The sequence below is a fragment of the Thalia democratica genome, chromosome 6 (assembly GCF_965202585.1).
Source record: "Thalia democratica chromosome 6, ktThaDemo2.hap1.1, whole genome shotgun sequence".
In the NCBI taxonomy this organism is placed as follows: Eukaryota; Metazoa; Chordata; class Thaliacea; order Salpida; family Salpidae; genus Thalia; species Thalia democratica.
The window spans coordinates 31,803,284-31,823,348 of NC_139170.1; the positions used below are offsets into that span (position 1 = coordinate 31,803,284).

Below are 20,065 nucleotides of genomic sequence, written 5' to 3' on the forward strand. Positions count from 1 at the left end.
GGGGTAGGGAGTACAGCACATTTTTTGGTCATATTGTAAAGTTCAAATAAGTACATATGATTCGGATGTGTTTTTGCTTAGTTAAGAAGAATCTAAAAAAAATATAATTTTGCACTAAAAAGTTGCTGCCCAAAAAAACTGATTTAAATTAAACCCCAAAAATCACATTTTTTTGATTTTCGCCTTAAACAGTAATAAAATTACTTATACATGTCCTAGACTTAAATTTATATCTTAAATGAAAGCTTATAATTATAGGCATAATTTAAATACATATCAACTGCTTTTGTTGTAATATGACATAATTATTACACTAAATACGCAAATTTTGTCTGTAAAATCGTATATTATTTTAAAATAAGAAGCAAATTCTTCTGCTGTTTTACTTTTAGTTTTTTGATTTAGAATATAAAATGTGTTAAGTCAGCTAGGCAAAAGATATTACTGATGTAATGTCATTTCAATTACATGTTTATATTTAAAATACTTATTAAATAACTTTCTTATTTAATATAATTCTTTATTAGAAATTATAATTGTTGAGAGCAGTTTATAAAAATAAATACAATAACAGTTTACTGCTGTGAGTTTAAAATTATAAAAGATTTGATAAAAAGCTTTGAATTTAGAGAATTAAAGCATTTAAACAAACTAACGAATTAAGTTTTAATTTATTTAGATGTTTAAACTTTAACTAAAAGTAGTTTGAAAACATTAACATACTTAAAGCTAATAAAAAATTAATACAGATAAACATTTATTGTTTAAATAAATAAAAATTATTAAACTTAAAGAATAAAATTACACTAACTTTAATAAATTTACATGCACTTTCTATGATGTATAAGTCTAGATATTTTACTCTTAGACATGTGCTCTCAATAATCATAATTTCTAATAACGGAAAGTGGTTTATAATGTAATTTATATATATATATATATCAACATAAAATTGAAATGACATTACTTCAGTAATATCATTCTGCCTAGCTGACTTCACATATTTTACATTCTAAATAAAAAAAAAACTAAAAGTAAAACAGCAGAAGAATTTGCTTTTTAAATAAAAAAACAAGTACAATTTTACAGAGAAAATTTGCATATTTAGTGTAATAATAATGTCATAATAAAACAAAAGCAGTTGAAAAATATTTAATTTATGCCTATAGTTATAGGTTTCATTTAAGATATAAATTATAAGTCTAGTACATGTATAAGTAAATTCATACTGTTTAAGTCGAAAAATCAAAAAATATGTGATTTTTGGGGTTGAGACCAGTTTTTTGGGCAGCAACTTTTTTTTTGCAAAATTATAATTTTTTAGATTCTTTTTAACTAAGCAAAAACATATCAGAATCATATGCACTTATTTGAACTTTACAATATGACAAAAAAAAGTGCTGTACTCTCTACCTGTCATGATACATCAAAAGCAGTTAATATGTCTACAAATATCTGTCAATAAGTATAAACTTTAATTTAAGACATTTAAGTCTCTTTCAAAACATGTTTTACACAAAGTAGTTAAACTTGAACAAATTATGACTACATTTTTTAACTGTTTTTTTTTTAATAAACTTTAATATTGTCAAGTATGGTTTAATATGACAAAGTAATTATAAAAATTACTGAGTAGCTTTAGTAAAAGGTTGCTACCTTTTTATCTACAACTACGTTTTTCTTACTAATAAAGAATTTATGTTTTGCATAAACTTTACAAAATAAACAAATAAACGTAATTTTTATTTATTTTAAATTCATAAAACCAAGTTTTTGTTAGGTAAGATCTTTTTTTTAAGTTTTCAAACTAAATAAGATTTTATTTATAAATAACTTAAAAAAATAAAAATATACAAAAGCTTATACACTTAGTTTCATTGTGTAGTTTAAAGATTTTGAACTGTATATCTATGCTAAAAACGACTTTGAGCTAAAAATTATCAATAGAAAAACCAACTTCTCATATTTTAGATTCAACGACCAACTATTTGTATTTTATTCTATGGAAGCTCCTCCGGCGTTTAAAACGAGAAATTTGTACTTCAAGGAATACGACAATTATTTTAATCTAACCATGTCTTACAAGTTAGTGTTTGAAATTTTTTGAATTTATAATAAAAAAAGTTTTTAGAACTTAACTTAACTTAAATGATTGATAAAATTAGTTGTCACAGTAATATGTGGTTAACAACTTTAGTTCGTTAACTTTTATCTTCAAGTCTAGTATTAACTTCTTTAAACTTTAGAAGAAACTCAGACGTTTATTCCCCGTACTCGAGCATGGCAAACGTGTTAGGAGAAATTCAGAAGAAATACAGAGACAGCCCAGACTTCGGAATCAGCCAAGTTTTGAGAAAAAGAAGAAACTCCTGTTGTTGGTCGTCTCAAATTGCGGGTTAGTGCCGGGAGCCACGGAGAGAATGAAGATCAGTGATCTGCTGAAAAAAACATCAGTTGGAGATAGGTTTGACAGGGAGGGAAAGTGCTTCAGGTAAAATCTCTTGTTTTATTTAAGGTAAAACTAGTACAAATATAAACAGTGTTCGTGCGCGTCAGGCTAAATTAATTTTTTGAAAAAAGTTGAAAACGTCAGGCTAAATCAGTTTTTTTATTTTAAAATTTAAGAATATCAGTTTTTATCAGTTCAAAATCAAATGCTTGAAAATTTTTGATTAAAAAGATTTGAGAAATCTTTTTAGGATCAAATTGAGTTGTTAATTTATTTCTAAATAAAATTTAGTTATTAAGGACAAAATCAGTCAGTATTTGTAAATATAAATGCTTAAGACCTTTTGTTAAATCTCTAAAAAAACTAAGAATCTTCATTATTTTGTTTGAGTAGATTATATACGTCAAGATTATGAAAATTCATAAGAAAATAATGTAGTTTAAACATTACAGTTTAGTTCAACAACTTAGCTGTGTGTTTGAATTTGTTTACATCAGCTATGCTTTTCAGAGCTTAGTTGGTTGAACTATTTTAATTTCTAATTTAAAGGCTTTTTACCAAATACTTTTTAGATAAAACTCTTAGCAGTTTATTCATATATTTTACTGTTTGTTTAAAGTTATTAAAGATATTCACAACCCTAAGACTTAGCTTTAAGATATAGGTACTAAGTTTTGTGGGAGTACAAATTTTAGGTACAATTCATTTTTCTTTACAAGAACAAAACGTTAAAGGTTTTTTTTTAGTTTAAGTGTAAGCTTTTTAAGTCTGATACGACGTCAACAGTCACTGTATTTATTTAGAGTTTAGGATTTATAATTATGTTTCAATTTTAATTATTAGTCAAAATACTTTAATATTTTTTTTTACTTATTTTAATTTTCGTGTAAGCGTTTCATTTTAAATTTTAATAAAACAAAACAATGCACGTCGTTATATTATAAATCTTCTGTTATAATGTTTTTACTTAGTGCTTATTTAAATTGAAAAATTGTGTTTAGTAATATATATTAAATTTTTTCACTAGTAATAGATTAGATTTAACACTTATTTTAAAACTGATCACTGAATTTGTTATGTTAAGGGCATAGAGGGGGTCAATCACCTTTTTTATAATTTATTCTTATTTTATTAAGTTTTAACTAAGCTATGAGTTGCTTTTAGCAGATTTTTAAAGCTCAAAGTATTTTTGAGATAAAGCTGGCTGAAGTCGGAGACTACAATAGTACTGATCAAAACCCCGAATACCTAAAGTGACTTTTAAAGGGGGTTTTCCTTAATTTGAAAAAATGTCAGACTGAGTTAGTCTCAGTCAGGCTAAATAAAAAAAATTTTGCGCACGAACCCTGTCTAAATATAATTATTCAACTTCTTTATTTGTTTGAACATTTTTACTTAAATATTATTTTTCTTTAACTTGAATGCTAACATTCTCCGTTTTTTCTTAAAAGCAGTAAAAGGCAATTTTACAACTATAATATATATATTTTTAATTTTAATTAAATAGTAGCAAATTTTAAACAGCTAGCTTAAGTAAAATGCTGCACTAAATATCTTAGACTATAAGATATTATAATAGCTTAAGACGATTTTTTACAGTAAATTTTATTTTTTTAGCGATGAACGGTTCCCGGAAAAGAAGTTCAAAGAATACAAGTTTTACTTGTCAATGGAAAACAGTTATCATTGTAAGGATTACATAACTGAGAAATTGTACACAAATGGATTCCTAATGGAAACTGGTCCAATTGTTTGGGGACCTAAAAAATCAGATTATGATGTTCCGGAGAAAAGTGTAATTTTTATGGAAGACTTCGAAAGCATGGATGTTTTAGCTGATTATCTGGAATACCTGGATAAAAATGACACTGCATATCTAGAGTATTTTCAATGGAGAAAAACTGACCTTTCGAGTGATTTTACTAACTACAAAGAAGTAAAATGGTATACAATTGGTCTGTGCAATTTATGCAGTGCTATTAGTGAAAAAGACAGTGAACAGATGAAAAGCATTGTGGTTGAAAGCATTCACAACTGGATTTATAAAGACAAAAACCCTGAGTGTTTGTATGACAGTTCTTTTTTTATTTCAGGTAAACTTAAGTACACATCTAAAAATACAAGTTCTAATCAGGACTTATATGTTTGAGAAGCATTTACTTAAGCATGTTTATACTTAATTTATTTCTGAAAATTATTACACAATTCTTTTGTTTTACACTAATATACCAATAGGTAATGTTATTGATATATGTTTTAATATCATAAAATTCCAAAAAAATAATTTGTTTCATAGAACCAGTTAAAAAATGCTTTTGTAAAAAATTTCAACTATGTCTGTACTAAAATAAATACACAAACATGTATACTTTATTATTACTTCAATAATATAAATTCTTTATCACCTTAATAGAGTTTCAGTCAGTTAAAAAGTTTATTTTCCTCAATTTCGTTTTAATTTAGATTAATTCTATAGTTTTAAAATAAATTGAAGCTTTTATGTGATAGTTTTATTGTTTCTTTAAATAACTAATTTGAAGGCTTTTCTTTTGTTGAATACAGTTTTTACAGTCTAGCTTAGGGGTGGGCAACGTAAATAGTTGACGGGCCGGATCCAGAAAAATATAGTCCTTAGCGGGCCGGATCATTTCAAGTTAGTCATCTTTTGGATTCAGCTGGATCCTTTTTTAGATCCGGATCCTATTTTAAACATATTATCCGGATCAGGCTAAAAACTAATTTTAGACAAAGATCTGGATCCGAATGGAAGCTAATTTCAAAAAAATTTGGATCCGGTTAGATGCTTATTGATCGGGTGTTTCAGAATTTTGAATCAATACATTAATTACCAAGGTTCTCAAGTATGAAATTTTATGTTAAATTTAGTTAAGTATTCATAATTCTATATATATTATAACTCTGGACCGAATTAATACTAGTTAGTCATAGAAAAATTATAATTTTGATACTAAAAGTTACTCGAGCCTAACATTTCAAGCTAAAACATAAAAAAATTGCTAACTATTCGAAATCAATTAATTTTGGAAATCCTTACCTGGAGTTTATAGTGACAATATTTTTTCAAAAATTAACAAACAGTTCAATATTAAACTACTGTTATTTAATTTAATAAAGCTAAAGAAGATTCAATAAATTTTTTTTGTATGTATAAAATAAACAAAACAAAAAATAATTCTGATATAATAAACAGTTTTACCATAAATGCAAAAAAAAAATAAATAAAAGATCTCGATGAAACACTTAAAGTTGATCATGTATTAGAGTTGTTTAAATCTAGTTGCATGAAATTTTTGGAAAATCTGCAAGTGCACTGAAAAACCGATTAGGTTTGAAGATAGCTTATCCTTGTTAATGTTTATGGTCGGAAATGTTCGTTTTTAAATGTATGAAGTATCGTTCCGTGGTCATCTTTAGAAGTTTACAAACTTTGACTTGATAAATAATACATAAAATCTATCTAAAAATCCTATAAAAGCAACAAAAATTATATGTTTGATTTAAAATTTTCTTACTAACTTATTTAAAAACAGTAAAGCCTAGATATCAAATTACTTTGGCTTGAAATTTTAACACTTTTACTTTCAAAAAATCAAAAAGTTATAATTAACTTACGAAATTTAACTAAATTCTGTACTTAAAAAATATTAATCAAACAGTGCACCTAAAATACTTTAATAAGAGTACTAACATAAAATAGCGAAATATTGAAACAAAAAAGAAATCAATATATATTTTTAGCATAACAAACATTTTAGTTTAGTAGACTTTTAGATTAAGATCGATTTCACTAGTGAAAATATTACTAAACGAAAAACTAAAACATAAAACTGTCACTTTATACTTTAAATCTTAAGTTTAAAGAATTTAGCAGGACTAAAAAGAAATCAATAAGCCATTTTTGGATCATAAAAGTTTTTAACAAGTTGTTTAAAATCTGGAAGTTTATATGAAGTAGATATTCTCAGTAATGACTGCAAATTGGTATAAGTAAGATTTGAACACAGCACACTTTTGTTTATATACATCGATAAGAATGTTTGTTTGCAAAAATATGTAGACTCAAACAGAACAAATAACTTCATTGTCATCTTTTTTAAATTAACAAATTTTTACTTGTTAAGTAAGTCTTAAAATCTGTCAATTTTTCAGTTTTGAACTTTTCTTTTTGTGTACTGCCACATTGAAGTTCAACAGTTCTAACAATATTACTAAGTACTTTTTCGGTGTCAAACATCGACGGTGATGAAATAATGTCTAATTCTTCACTTAATTGTTAAAAGTCTGCAAAACGACGACCAAACTTATTATCAAGTGGAACTATTGTCATCAATTGGTCATCATTAAACTTAACCATAAAATTAATCAAAAAGTCCTTTATGAAAAAACAATAGCAGAAAAAGTGCAAATGGTAGTCTAAACTTAAAACATTTGACAAAAGTTTAAATTTGAGCAGTTTGACCTAAAAAAATTGTCGATGTTTAAAAAGATTTTTTTTTTACTTTTTTAAACATTTAAAAAACAACTCAATACTTATCTGGAAAAGACAGCAATTTTTGACACTTCTTTTTTATGAAAACATTATGGTAGGAAAGATCATCAAAATTAGTTTAGCAAACAATTGCTTTTAGATAATTTGAGAAAGGATTACTTCAACTGACTTCAAACAGAATAAGATACTATAACAAAATAGTGTTTTATCACCACAAAATAATAAGCCATTTTAACAAACGTTTTCAGGGTCAAAGTCTTACAGTTTTGTTTAATAAAATAGTTCAAAAACGGTTTTGTACAAGTTTTGTAATAATTTAATTGGCTGGTCGGATTTTATATAAATTTTGAAAATGCTTAGCGGGCCGGATCATCCACTTGCGGGCCGGATCAATGTTGTCCGCGGGCCGGATTCCATTTAAAATTAAAAAAGGTTTGGGGGCCGGTCATTTTCACTCTGCGGGCCGGATCCGGCCCGCGGGCCGTACGTTGCCCACCCCTAGTCTAGCTCATTATTTTAATCTGAACAACATTCAAAAAATATCTGAATTTATATAAGGGTATATATGGCCTTGTCTGTCTTACTTTTTAGAGTTTTTAAATCGTGATCATAGCGTTTGCATGAAACACTGTGTAGAATAAAAATCTCAATTTGAAATTGTCTAATTAATGTTTATTTGCTCCTTTTCAATTGAGCTACTTATTGTGGAATTATAACTCACCATAAAGTTAATACAATTATAACAGGTACTACCGTTTTGGAATTGTTATACTTTTTAAAGTTTAGCCTAACTCTAATGCTTAAAGAAAAACTATGTACATGACATTACTAAACACGTCATTTTATACTTTATTTGTCCAATTAATCTAGAGTTCGGTCAATGCGAGATACTTATAAGTTTGTTTTTTATGAAAATATATAGTCTTTGTAGTAAAACTTTAATAAGGCTTTTAGTTCAATAATCAGAATTAGCTAGTGATGTAAAGTTATTTAGTTTGTAATATTTTTGTTAGAATATTATTTTAATATTAACTACTACAATAATTATAATTTTTTTTCAAATAAACTGGTCTGAGATTATGAGGCCCAGCGGTTTGGTTCTCCGACTGCCGGTCCTGCGTCCAAAGCTCCAGTCCCGTCGGTCGCTCTTTAAGCGGACGACTGCGTAAGTATATAAGAATAGGATCAGCGGTTAGCACTCTTGTTAGCCCGATGTGTATTGTAAGGATTGGTCTTTATTTCATACAGAGATTGTTATTCCATCAGGTCGTGAACTTGGTATGCAGGACCGGCAGCCGAAACCAAATCGGCTAGCTGTTCAGCACCTTAAAATCAGACAATGAGATCGCCAGTTTACAACTCAATTCGATACACTCTCAAATGTTTATTTTTAGTGTATAGCTTACATTTATTTATGTAATTTACTAAGTCTTTAAGTATCATTTAAAAGCTGACATTTTTAGCTAAACTTACAAGCACTCAATAAAATTTATGTCGAAAATAACAAAATCAAATAAAGTAATTGTCAGTTTTTGTAGGATACTTCATGATGAACTAGTATGGTTGAAATTAAAATGATCGAAAACTTTAGCATTTGTACATGTAGTATATTATTTAAGTAATTCTAAAGTCAACAAACTTAAGTTTAAAAGCTTTTACTATGAAAAAAAATAGTCACATAAATTTGAAAAATTTGAACACACATTCTTTAGGTTAGTAGTCCACTGTTTTAATGACAAAGCCTTCGGAACGCTAGAAAATACTCTTCAATTTGGTTAAATATTTTTTTAAGTGTGGTTGTTTTTACAAACTTTATTTGAAATAAAAATAAACTAACTAAAAAGTTAATACTTGTTTTGTTTCTAAATGTATACTATACCCTCTTCTTTTTAAAGTTCAGTTTTAATTTTAAACCATCCAAAGAATTGTATTTATTTGATAATGATAGCTTTTTTAATAAAAACTTTGTAGTGTGTAGATTTTAAAATAGATTTTAAGTAAAATTAACATAGCTATTTACTTTTTCCTAAACAATCGATTTAATAACAGATCTCTATCGGTACAATTTTTTTTAGATATACAGAGGAGTCGAATGTTATAACCATTCATAGTTCTTATTCAATATTCTTAAAATCTACTTATTAATTTACTGTTTTGCATTATATAGTTTTGTTTTTATGACTCTTAAGTATACTTTTTTATTATTTTTAGATTAAGCACTGAAGAGCTTTTTGAGCGAAACTTTGTTTGCAAAACAAACTATTGGAAAAGTTAAAGCATTAAGTTTACCCTATGTAGTTTACTATACATATTCTTTTAAGTTTGAGATGAAATATACATGCTATCGGTTTCATATAACTCTATAAAACTAAACTGATTTAATTTTAAAATGAGCACTTAATATTTTTAAAATAAAATTGCATAAAAATAATTAAATTTTCGTTAAAAGCTTGTTAGTGTTTGCCTAACGATGTGTCATTAGGGGTTTTTTCATTAGAGAAAAAGGACTAGTTTCTTTCTATTTTACTTAGCTTTAAAAAAATTGTTTTTTTGTTTAAAAGTAGGTTTGTTTTTATTTCGTTTAATTAAAAGGTAATTAAATTTTTTAGAATTATTTTAAAGCTAGGGCAGGTAGAATAACAAGGAATGATATTTGTTTTCCGTTAATATATAACACTATTAAAAAAAATTATATACAAGTCTTCATCGTTCTACTTTAAATTATTCTTAAAAAATCACTGCATGTACTGCATGGGGTGCGAGAACAAAGTAGAATAAGTAGAGGTGTGGGGCATCACAAAGGTTGGAAACCACTGCACTAAACAAAAGTTAGGGACCTTAATGCCTAAAAAAAATTAGCTAAATTCACTAGTTTCTAATTTTAGATACATTTTAGAAAAAAAGTATTTTACTTAAAACTTAAACAATTAATGTTTTGGATGAAGTTTTTAAGTATAAATTGGTAAAGTAGAAAATAATTATTAATCTATTATTGTAGAAGTGTATATTATACCTTAACTTAACTTTAAAAGGCTTTTGGAATTTTATTATATTTTTCAAACCACACATTTTATTTTTTCAGAGTGTTTTTCATGGCAGCATGTTTGTGGCTAATGTAACTATGGTACTGTTAGATAATATGGCTTAAATTATATAAAGACATGTCATTTAGTAGACATATAAGTTTTAAACCAGAAAAGCAGTTGATTTATTATTAAGCATAAAGTCTACTTATTTGTTAGAAACTACACTATTGAAGCTTTTATTAATATAGAGTAAAAATAAAAAGTTTTTTAATGGTATATCGATACTATATATACTTATAATAAGTAAAAAATGTTAACAAAATGAAACACTTATAATAGCACGCTTTGAAATAAATATAAAAAGTAAGAATTATATTTAATTAAAATCCTTAAAGAATATAAATCTTATTCTTTTTCATTAAATATTAAACGATACGTTTTTTCTTTATATGCGAAACTAAAGGTTTGCTAACAAGGAACACTTAAGATTCATACAATGTTTAAAACTGTCATCATGTAACAAATGTAATAGAAAAAATTGTGAACAATGACTGATTAATGGTTTTATAGTTTATATTTATATGAAAATACTAAAACAAGACAAAACTGTTGCTTTTAAAAAAACTTTGAAGGAAAACACTATGTTCATATTGAAAATGGTTGGTATCATTTAGGAAAATGTATACATTATTTTTAATTACAAGCTGATTCTAATATTATTTTAAATTTTGATTCAAAATTTTAACAAAACATTAATTTTGTTTTAATTATCATAGTGTACGGTAATAGTATTGCAAAAAAAAAAATAATACTAAGCTTTTTCTAATACTTCAATGCTGATAATTAACGTCATTATAATTTTAAAGTTTTATAAGGCTAAATTTCTTTGTAAAAAAAAGTTATTTTGCTTTATATCGTGTAATTTTGAAGACAAGTTAAGCTTAATCATATTTTCTTTGTTTGGTTCTAAAATGCGGTTTACTTAACAATTTTAAATATTTTAAGAGATAAGATTTAGTAAACTTACCTTTTAATTTACGACCATGTTTTTTTATTTTTTATTTGTACATAAATACCATTATTCAATAATTTGTTATTTTCTAAATACGTTCTACCGTTAAATAGATTGAGTATAGTTTGTTGCCATAGTCAATAACTAAACAAAAAATTTCTGATACATCAAATATATTTATATATATATATTAGGAAAATGAGATTTTTAAAATTCCAAAACATATTTTTCATAAGGACAACAAAAGATTGTCTTTATCTTCAGGTGGCTCAATTAAAAGTATAAAGCACTTTGGTAAACAGAGATGCAAAAGTTATACAAAAAAAAAACAAAAATAATATGACGTAAGGATTGAATATTGTACATTACAAATATTTGATGTCTGTGCATCTCTGTTTACCAAAGTGCTTTTTATTTTAAATTGAGCCACCTGAAGATTAAAGACAATCTTCTTTTGTCTTTATGAAACATATGTTTTTGAATTTTTAAGATCATATTTTTGTTTAAATTATTTAAAAGCTATTCAAGTGGGCTCTGTAGAAAGTGATTAAGTTTAAATAAGCACCTTTTTTTTTTCTATCTACATATATAAATTTTTTGTTTGTAGTTTATGAAATTGCTCTCCATGAATTTTATAAAATGAACTTTTTACTTAGATTATATATTTCAATATTTTGTCCTGTGTAGTAATAATTAAATTTTAGTGTTAATTTTTTAATTCTTAGACGATGTTCATTAAAAGCCTTGTAGTTTGTAATAGTTGTTATATAAGACGAAAAAGTGCTATTTTAAGTTAATTTGAAAATAAGTACTAACACAGATGGTTAAAATTAAGATTTTCTCAGTTTGAGATAATCGTTTACTCAGGATAACAATTGAAAGAACACAAATTTTTAAGCCCTTTTAAAACTATTAACAGAGTTTTACTGCGGTTTAATTTTAGTTAAAAAAAAGTTTGATGTAAAACTTGCAATCAACAAAATCGGCGAAAGTCTGCAGAACAAGTCCGGACTTTCGTTTGCCGTGAGACAAGCTCAAATTTAACAAAAGGGTTGATCATGCCAATTCGATCATTATTGGATAAATGATCGAATTGGCATGATCAACCCTTTTGTAAAACTTGCACGTATAATTACAGTAGTATTAAAACACACATAATATTGGTAATTAACTTTAGTAAAACGAATTTCCCTGCAAATTCTAGGCTGTTCTAATTGAGTAAAATTTTGCAAATGTTTAGTTTAAAAATAGTTTAGTTTATGGTCTAACTTAAATTAAACTACAGAAAAAATCAAAACAGTTTATCATAAAACTGTAAAACACTACTATATTTTAAAAGTATTGAGTTTAACCCTATGTTTACTTCATAGATTGGGTTTAAGAAATAACAAAATAAAAATAAAAGTTATTAGTACAAATTTTGTTTAAGACAGATTTTTTAGATTTAAGTAAATTATAATTTTTGTTCTTTTCAGTAGTCCATACTAGTTTTTAAAAACTCTTTTTATAATTATACAGGTAACATTTTTGGATTAATAAGGTTTCTCTACAAAATATTTTAAAAACCGTCTAAAAGATTCATTTATTTGTTTGTATTTTTATGCTTACAACAAACTGGAAAATTTAAGAAAGACAGCTTTTTGTTTACATAGACTTTATTTAAGAGTTATATTAAAAATCATTAGTGCAAAATGTAGAGATAAAACTTTGAAGATAAAAATAGAGAAAAAAGTTCAATATTTCATATACTAACGTTGATATATGTTTGTTTTACTACTTGTGACTAGTTAATAGAAATTAAACGGTATCGCCTTCAAAAACATTTTCTGAAGAAGTTGATGCGTTTTAGAATTTAAGAATACTTCAAAGTGAGAAATATTCATTCGCAAAGCACTTTTATGAAAATTAATAAAGAAAAAAATGAAACTTTGTTTATTTTGTAAATGATCTGTTTGCTAGAAGCAAAGTTTTTTTTGTTTTTTTTTTTAAACAAAACTATTTCTTCTGCATATTGGACAAGTAGGCGGTTCAAGCAGCGAATGTTTCTCACTCATTCGCTTAACAAAACAACTTTTGTGAAAGCAATGCCCGCAGTTCAACTTGACCACCGGTTTTCTTTCTATGAAGTCTTTCATGCAAATTGTGCAAAACGGAGACTCAAGCTGCCCGCTTCTGTATGCAAAAGATTCAACATCGCTTGTGTTAAAAACATATAAAGCCCGATACTTTTCGTCAAACTTTTCAATGGTGTCTATCAATTCTTCTTCGATTCTTACAATTTGTTTGACTTGGTTGCTGATTTTTTTGAAGTCGTATTTACTATTCAATAAATTCAGCTCTTTTTCCACTTCATTCAAACAAATTTTGCAAAGATTATCATGTGTGAGCTTTTTGCTCAGGTGTTCCACGGCAGACATCATGGACTTCATTTTGCTCTCCTTGTTGACGAACTCAATCATGTGTCGGAAGTAGAACTCGTAGTCAGATGAGTAGTTCCTAACATTCTTTAAATGACGGTTGAAAAAGTTACATATGTTATCAGCATTTATCTCATAGTCTAACAGTTCATACACTAACAGGTTTAGCTTGATGGCAGGGCTGTTCAAAACAAACTCGTTGTCTGAAGTAAACTTTTTAAACTCTTCTGAAACTGCGTTTAATTCGTTGTTGATCTCCATAGAATAACCGTCAGGTGAGATCTTGTCTTCTTCTCTCAAGCTGTACTGGACGTAGAAAATTTTGCGGAAAAACGAAAAATACCCGATAAATATATTTTTCACCTTCGCTTCTCCCTCCTTTCTGTAAGCCCACTCCCATGCCACTTGCTGCATTCGCTTGTGTTCTATCTTTAGCGCCACGCTGTGGCACATCTCCTTGAATTTCTTCTGCTTAGCGATGTACTTTTCGTGGTGCTTTTTAACATTATTTAGATTCTCGCACTGGATCAGCAACGACTCGAGGTACCTTTTAAAAGCCACTTGTCTGCCCCACCCGCGCTCTATTTCAACCAATCCCGATGCTACTTTGTCGAAGAAGTCCCCTTCAGTGAACCTCATTTCAACGGAGTCGATGCAGGAGCTGTTTTTGAGCTCGAGCGTCTTTTGAAGGTCTTCTTTTGAGATAAAAGTGTTGCAGCTGCTGAAATCGAAGTTGACTTCCGCTTGAAACTGCTCGAAACCGAATGTAACACTAACCCCACTAAAGTTCCTCATAACTTTTACCCTCTTGCAGTAATCCAACAAGGAAGACATGACTTCGTACATTTGCTTCTCGAGGTAAAATTTCATCATTCCAGTGCTGACTTGCACTTCGGAGTAAATTTTTAGCACAAGTTTGAAATACTTTGTAATTATTTGATACAGTTCTTGTGGGTGTTGTTCGTGGAAGGATCTGAATACCTTTTGGACCGTTTCCGTTTGTTCGATTTGGAGAAGAGCTTCTAGTTTGTCTTTCACGGTCATTGCATTTGTGTTGTATAAAGTTTGCTATGTAGTTTTAAGTCTCAATAAGTAAAAGTTTTATAAAAATCAAACAAGTTGCTTTTGAAATATAAGTTGAGCTAGTAGTACACTACTTAAAAAACTTTAGTCATAATCAAAAACAGCTTTGATGTAATTTTTACTTTTCTTTACTTAAGAAATAGGTGTATATTCAAAAATTATTTATGAAAATAAATAAATAAATATGTTTTTCTTTTCATTTAGCATAATAAAGTTTTAGATACTAACATTTTTTAAATTGTATGTACTTTTTAGCAAACATTTTCGTATTCGTTTATATAACAATGCATGTTTAAAAAAATATGTTTAATGTATAAACACTTAAGTTACAATCTTGTTGATTATAATGTCATAAAAGAAAAACATTTTTATACGTTTTTGTTTTTCATTTATAGCAAAGTTATTACCAAAACTCTTAAGTTTTTAGATCATTCAGTAAATATAGTAAAAGGTTACTTGTTAGTCTGTTTAATGCTATTTTCTACAAAAACAAAGTTTTAAGTATTACTATAACTGTAGTATTATTGATATTAATAGACTTAATATTTTAAATTCTAAGTAATTTCAAAAAAGTATATAAAAATTCAAAAAATAAACTATATTAATTCAATTTTTTGTAACATACTATTCATATAACTTTTATTTCTCAACTTTTTCTCATTAAATTATTTAAAATTAACATAAATTGTCTGTATAAAAACGTTTATAAAACTTTTAAAGATTATAACTTATTTATACTTATATCACTATGGTTTTTAAATAATATACAAGTAGTACTTTTAACTGAAAATAATTTAAAATTTCAAAATAATTGTTTTTATTTGTACTCTTTAGTACAAAAAGTTACGCAGAGAGCAAAACTTTTCAGTATTTTTTAATAAAATTGTGACAAGCATTAATGAATAGAATATACTTAAAAAGAAATCAGAAAAATCAGTGTTAAGTTAAATTGCATAAAACATTATATGAATATATTTATCAGTTATTCAAAATATCTGAATGAAGCTATAAAAAGTTAAAAAATATAAGCATTTCATTTTAGTTTGTATTCACACATTTCTGCGAAAATAAGTATTTAAAAAAAACATAAAGTATATTTTCGAAACTACACTTTTAATTTCTAGTTAGTTATACATAAATATTCTGTGTTAAGCAATAGAGTTAAAGTAAATAATTTTAAACAAATATAGTAGTTAATTTACGTTAAAAACTTTGTTTTATTTTTGCTAACTACGTATTGCTCATATTTTAATTAAAGTTTTTAAAAGTAAAGTTCGCAAAAAAAATAGAATAATAACTTTTATTCTATTAAGCTATAAGCAAACTAAAGCAAAGTTTTATAATAGTTTACATAGAAACTTAAAAAACTAACTAAAATAATATACCTTGAAAAAACATATTGCAGTTACTCAGACAAGAGCTGTTTTTCTTATCATGACAACTTTAACAAGTAGAATCGTATTTGTTTTTAAAGTTTCTGACCGATTGATGCGTGTTTATGGCTTATTAACTTAGTAAAAAGTGATATTTGAGGTTTTATGAAGTGAATGTTTTACGTCTTTATATTAATTAATAATACGATTAATAATTTCAAAAACCATAAAAAGACTTTGATGTGAAAACTAATTGTGTGTGCATAAGTTTTTTTTATCTTTTGTTAATTTTTGAATGCATAATTACATTACTAAGAAGCAGTCAAAAATTAAAAAAAGCAAGCTGATTTCTTAAGGTAAAAATGTAAAAAAAGACTGAAGGCAGTTTTTTTTCTTTTAATTAGTATATTAATTTAATGATTAGTTTTAAAATTCAGCATTTAGTCTTCTATTAAGGTACAAGTACAGTAACCTCTCGGATCTTTACGCACTCGTGACGTTACGCACTCTCGTTTAGTTACGCATTTCAGAATTCTATAAAATAAAGAAAAAAATTCATTTTTTTTAATATTGCACAAATTAGGTTTAATGTATATTTTTGAATTAAAATATGTTTTTGAATGCTAACACACCTCTCTTTATCTTTAGACTTTGTAAATTTATGTTCCTTAACTAATTGATAAACATTTAGTTATACCTCAGTATCTCAGTAATTTTGTTAACAATAAAAGATTAAATCAAAATTTTGAAATAAACATGACTGTGTTTAATAATGAAAGTATAATGAAATAATGAGAGTTTAAAACACAAAGAAATTATACAGCAGTCTTGCCCTATATATTAATAAACACCATGTTATAATTGTAAACAAATGCTTAATTATAAATTGAATTTGCTAAGTAGAATAGAATATAAATGTCACATATAAATAAAGATAAAGATAATTTCTACTTATTATTAAAGTAGTAAGATTATTTTTACTCGTATTTTTATTTTAAAGAAATTCAAATCCTTTTTTTTAATATATGTATAGTTTTATCTGTTGTTTTCATATTTATAAATAAAATAAACAAATAGTTAAAAGTGGGAAAGTGCCCAGTCTGCTTTTAAGTAGAAGCAATATTAAAAAACAGCCATTATAGTGAGTATAACTGGTACCTCTCGTTTCTTTACGATCTCTCATATCTTTACGCACTTTTTCTGTGGACACAATGTGCGTAAATAAGTGAGAGGTTACTGTAAGTAAGTAAATTGGTAAACTCTTAAAATTTATTATTTATGTTCTGAAAATAACGTCACAATAAGTTTTTTAAACTTTAAACGTGTAATTATTTTCAAACATTTCAAACAAACATACTGGTAGGTTACACGGCAAAAAAAATGCTAAGTTTTAAAACCAATCACACAAAAAGCATACACTTGCACTTATTTTTTTTCACTCTAATAAGCTAATTTACTTGTAAATCGAAAAGATATTTAGCCTAAGCCTAAAATGTACACATTTAGTAAGTTTATAACTCAAAAGTGTAATAAAAACGTTACTGTGTATTTTCTTTAACAAAACTTTCAAATGTAAAAAAAATCTTTTTTAAGGCTTTCTAAGACCGTAACTTTTTCTAACAAAAAACTGTTTTACAAACATGATTTTAATAGCTGGTAAAAACATCAAATGCAGATTTTTTTTATTAAAATAATTTAACAAATCTTTTACTATTTTTGACTTTTAGAAGCTTCATTATTCAATTAGTTTGAAAAATAATTTACAAAACTTTTCCATTCGTAAACGCTACTTATTTGTTGAAAAAAAATAAAAAAAGAACAAAATTTGAAGCACAAAATTTTAGGTTAACAATCTGAAAAAATGTTTAAATAACAATTTTATTAAAAATATTACTAGACACAAAGCTTTTTTAAAATTAGTTACGACTTTTCACAATTTTCGGTAATAATAAATAAATAAAAATAAGTTCAAATAACATTTAAATATTTTTTTCTTGTAAACTAGCCGCAGCGCAAACTTAACAACTTGTTAAACTACTTTCATCTTATACTTCAGTTAAATTTTAAAAGAATGTAGATATAAATTTAAGACTCTGATCAGCGAAGCTATTTCAACTAAACGTTATAATCCAATTTATATCAAACAATTAACTAAACCGGATATTACCTGCATATTAAGAAATTTTGACTAGTTCTATAATAAAAAAGTTTATTTTAGCAGATCTTAATAAAAAACTTTAGTATATGTCTACTTTCAACATAAACAATTTTGACTAAATTATATAAGGACAAAATATTTTTCTAAAAATATCCAGTAACTAATGATACTTAAACTTTATTTAAACTTTTTTTAATCTCAAAACATGATATATGTTTTACAACATAGTAAAAAAATATAAATTTTCTGCAGACTTAGTTTATATTTGATTACTATCAGTTTTTAAAAACGATATAATTTAAATAAAAAAATATTCCCAAGCTTTTCTTCTAGATTATTATATCGTAAGTACACATGTAAAGGTTTATATATTTTAAAGTAAACAAAAATATAATTCTATATTTTTTAAGGAGTACAGTTGTTTAACAATTTAAATATATAAATATTAAACTTTATGTTTGTTTTAGAAAAGATTTTTATTTTAATACTTTCGTTAGATATTTTGTTGTTTTTTTCTTTATTATCAAGTTAGACTTATAAATTACATTCAACTAAATTAAGTTGTTTTTTAATCTTTAGATTAAGAACTGTTCAATCAATGGCGTTAGATTTTTGAAAAAAAAATTATCTTATTCAGACTTAATACTTTCATAATCTATTGTTTTTATCAATTATTGTCAGATGAAAATTTTTATTTCTGTGACAACCACACTTTTGTTTTATTTATAAGACCATGCGTTTTTAGATTTTAGAATTAGAAGCTCTACTTTCCACCCTTAATATAGTATATATACATAGAAAGTTAGTTTAAATTGATATTTAAAAGGTGTTTTTTGCAACACGCACAAGGACTTTCAAAACTGACAAAATTAAAGATTTATTCTTTACATTAACACTTTCGGAAAACTTTTATTTCTAAAATTGGGGTTATAAACGAACTCTCGTGAAAACGTCGGTCTTTCGGACGCCCCGACGTGGATCCTGTCCAAGGTGGCTTCGAAGATCGACTTCAGATTCGCTAGCTGCTAGTCTCCACCTTCGCAGTCCAGCAATGCGAGTATGTCGAAGGCGACCAGTGGAGGCAGAGCCATTATGACGTCAGTGACTCCATCTCAATCTTGTTCTCAGTCATCCTCGATTCGACGTTGCTTCTGGACAGCGGGCTCAAGTTGAACTGGCCTGCTATGAGTTTGAGCATAATTCCTTTGTATTCATTGTGTTCATAGTTGTGTTTATCCGTAAACAGTTCAACTATAACTTTAAAAAGTTGCTCGCATTAAAACTAAATATAAAGTAATCAGCTAATTTGCATAAGTTCCATTTCCTGTTCAGCCAAACAAACTTAAAACATTTTTTTTTCGTTGTGTTTAAAATAAGTTACGTATATGAGTTTGAATTATTATTGTTAAAATTTTTGCTTGAGTATTACACTAATTTTAATTAAAAAGAGCTGGTATGTTAACTATTAACTTTTGATATGTAATGAGAAAAACAATTTTTAAACCTTGTTTAGGACTAGCAATTCCATGTTGTGGAATGTGTACTTTCTGTGGTTAATGACGCCTACTTTTTCATAAATGTAGACGTTATCTACAAAGGCTATAAATAAAAACAAATATTTATTATGAGTGTTTACACTACGAATATTCGAAATTAAAAAAAAAAGTTAGTAGCATAAAAACATGGCTGATTATGAAATTGAAAAAATGGAAGAGACATCTAAGAAAAGAAGAGAAAAGACTTCTTGTAATGTAAATGAGAAATTGTGAAAACAAATAAAAAAATAATGTTAAAGTAAAACAACCACAATTAATTTTTTTAAATTAGTATACTGAGTATTAAACTATAAAAAAAAATCAAATGGAAAGGTTTGAAACTTCTGATATCACTAAACACATTCAGAAATATTTAAAAAGGTAAAGGAACCTTTAGAAAATGACATTGACCTTTCTAAGCTAGCAACAAAATAAACCTTATTGGAATGTAAAACATTTATAGAAGAAAAAATTATATAACTTAATAAAAGAATTTACGAAG

The 20,065-nt window shown here is 26.3% G+C and overlaps 1 protein-coding gene across 1 annotated transcript; it reads left to right on the forward strand.

Moving 5' to 3' along the window:
- Window positions 1–2,420: 2,420 nt before the first annotated feature.
- Window positions 2,421–8,302, forward strand: LOC145838985 (alpha-(1,3)-fucosyltransferase 4-like). Its single transcript, XM_082946602.1, has 3 exons — window positions 2,421–2,491; window positions 4,067–4,512; window positions 8,226–8,302. The coding sequence occupies exons 1-3, from the start codon at window positions 2,421–2,423 to the stop codon at window positions 8,300–8,302; spliced, it is 594 nt and encodes a 197-aa protein (XP_082802728.1).
- Window positions 8,303–20,065: the final 11,763 nt, after the last annotated feature.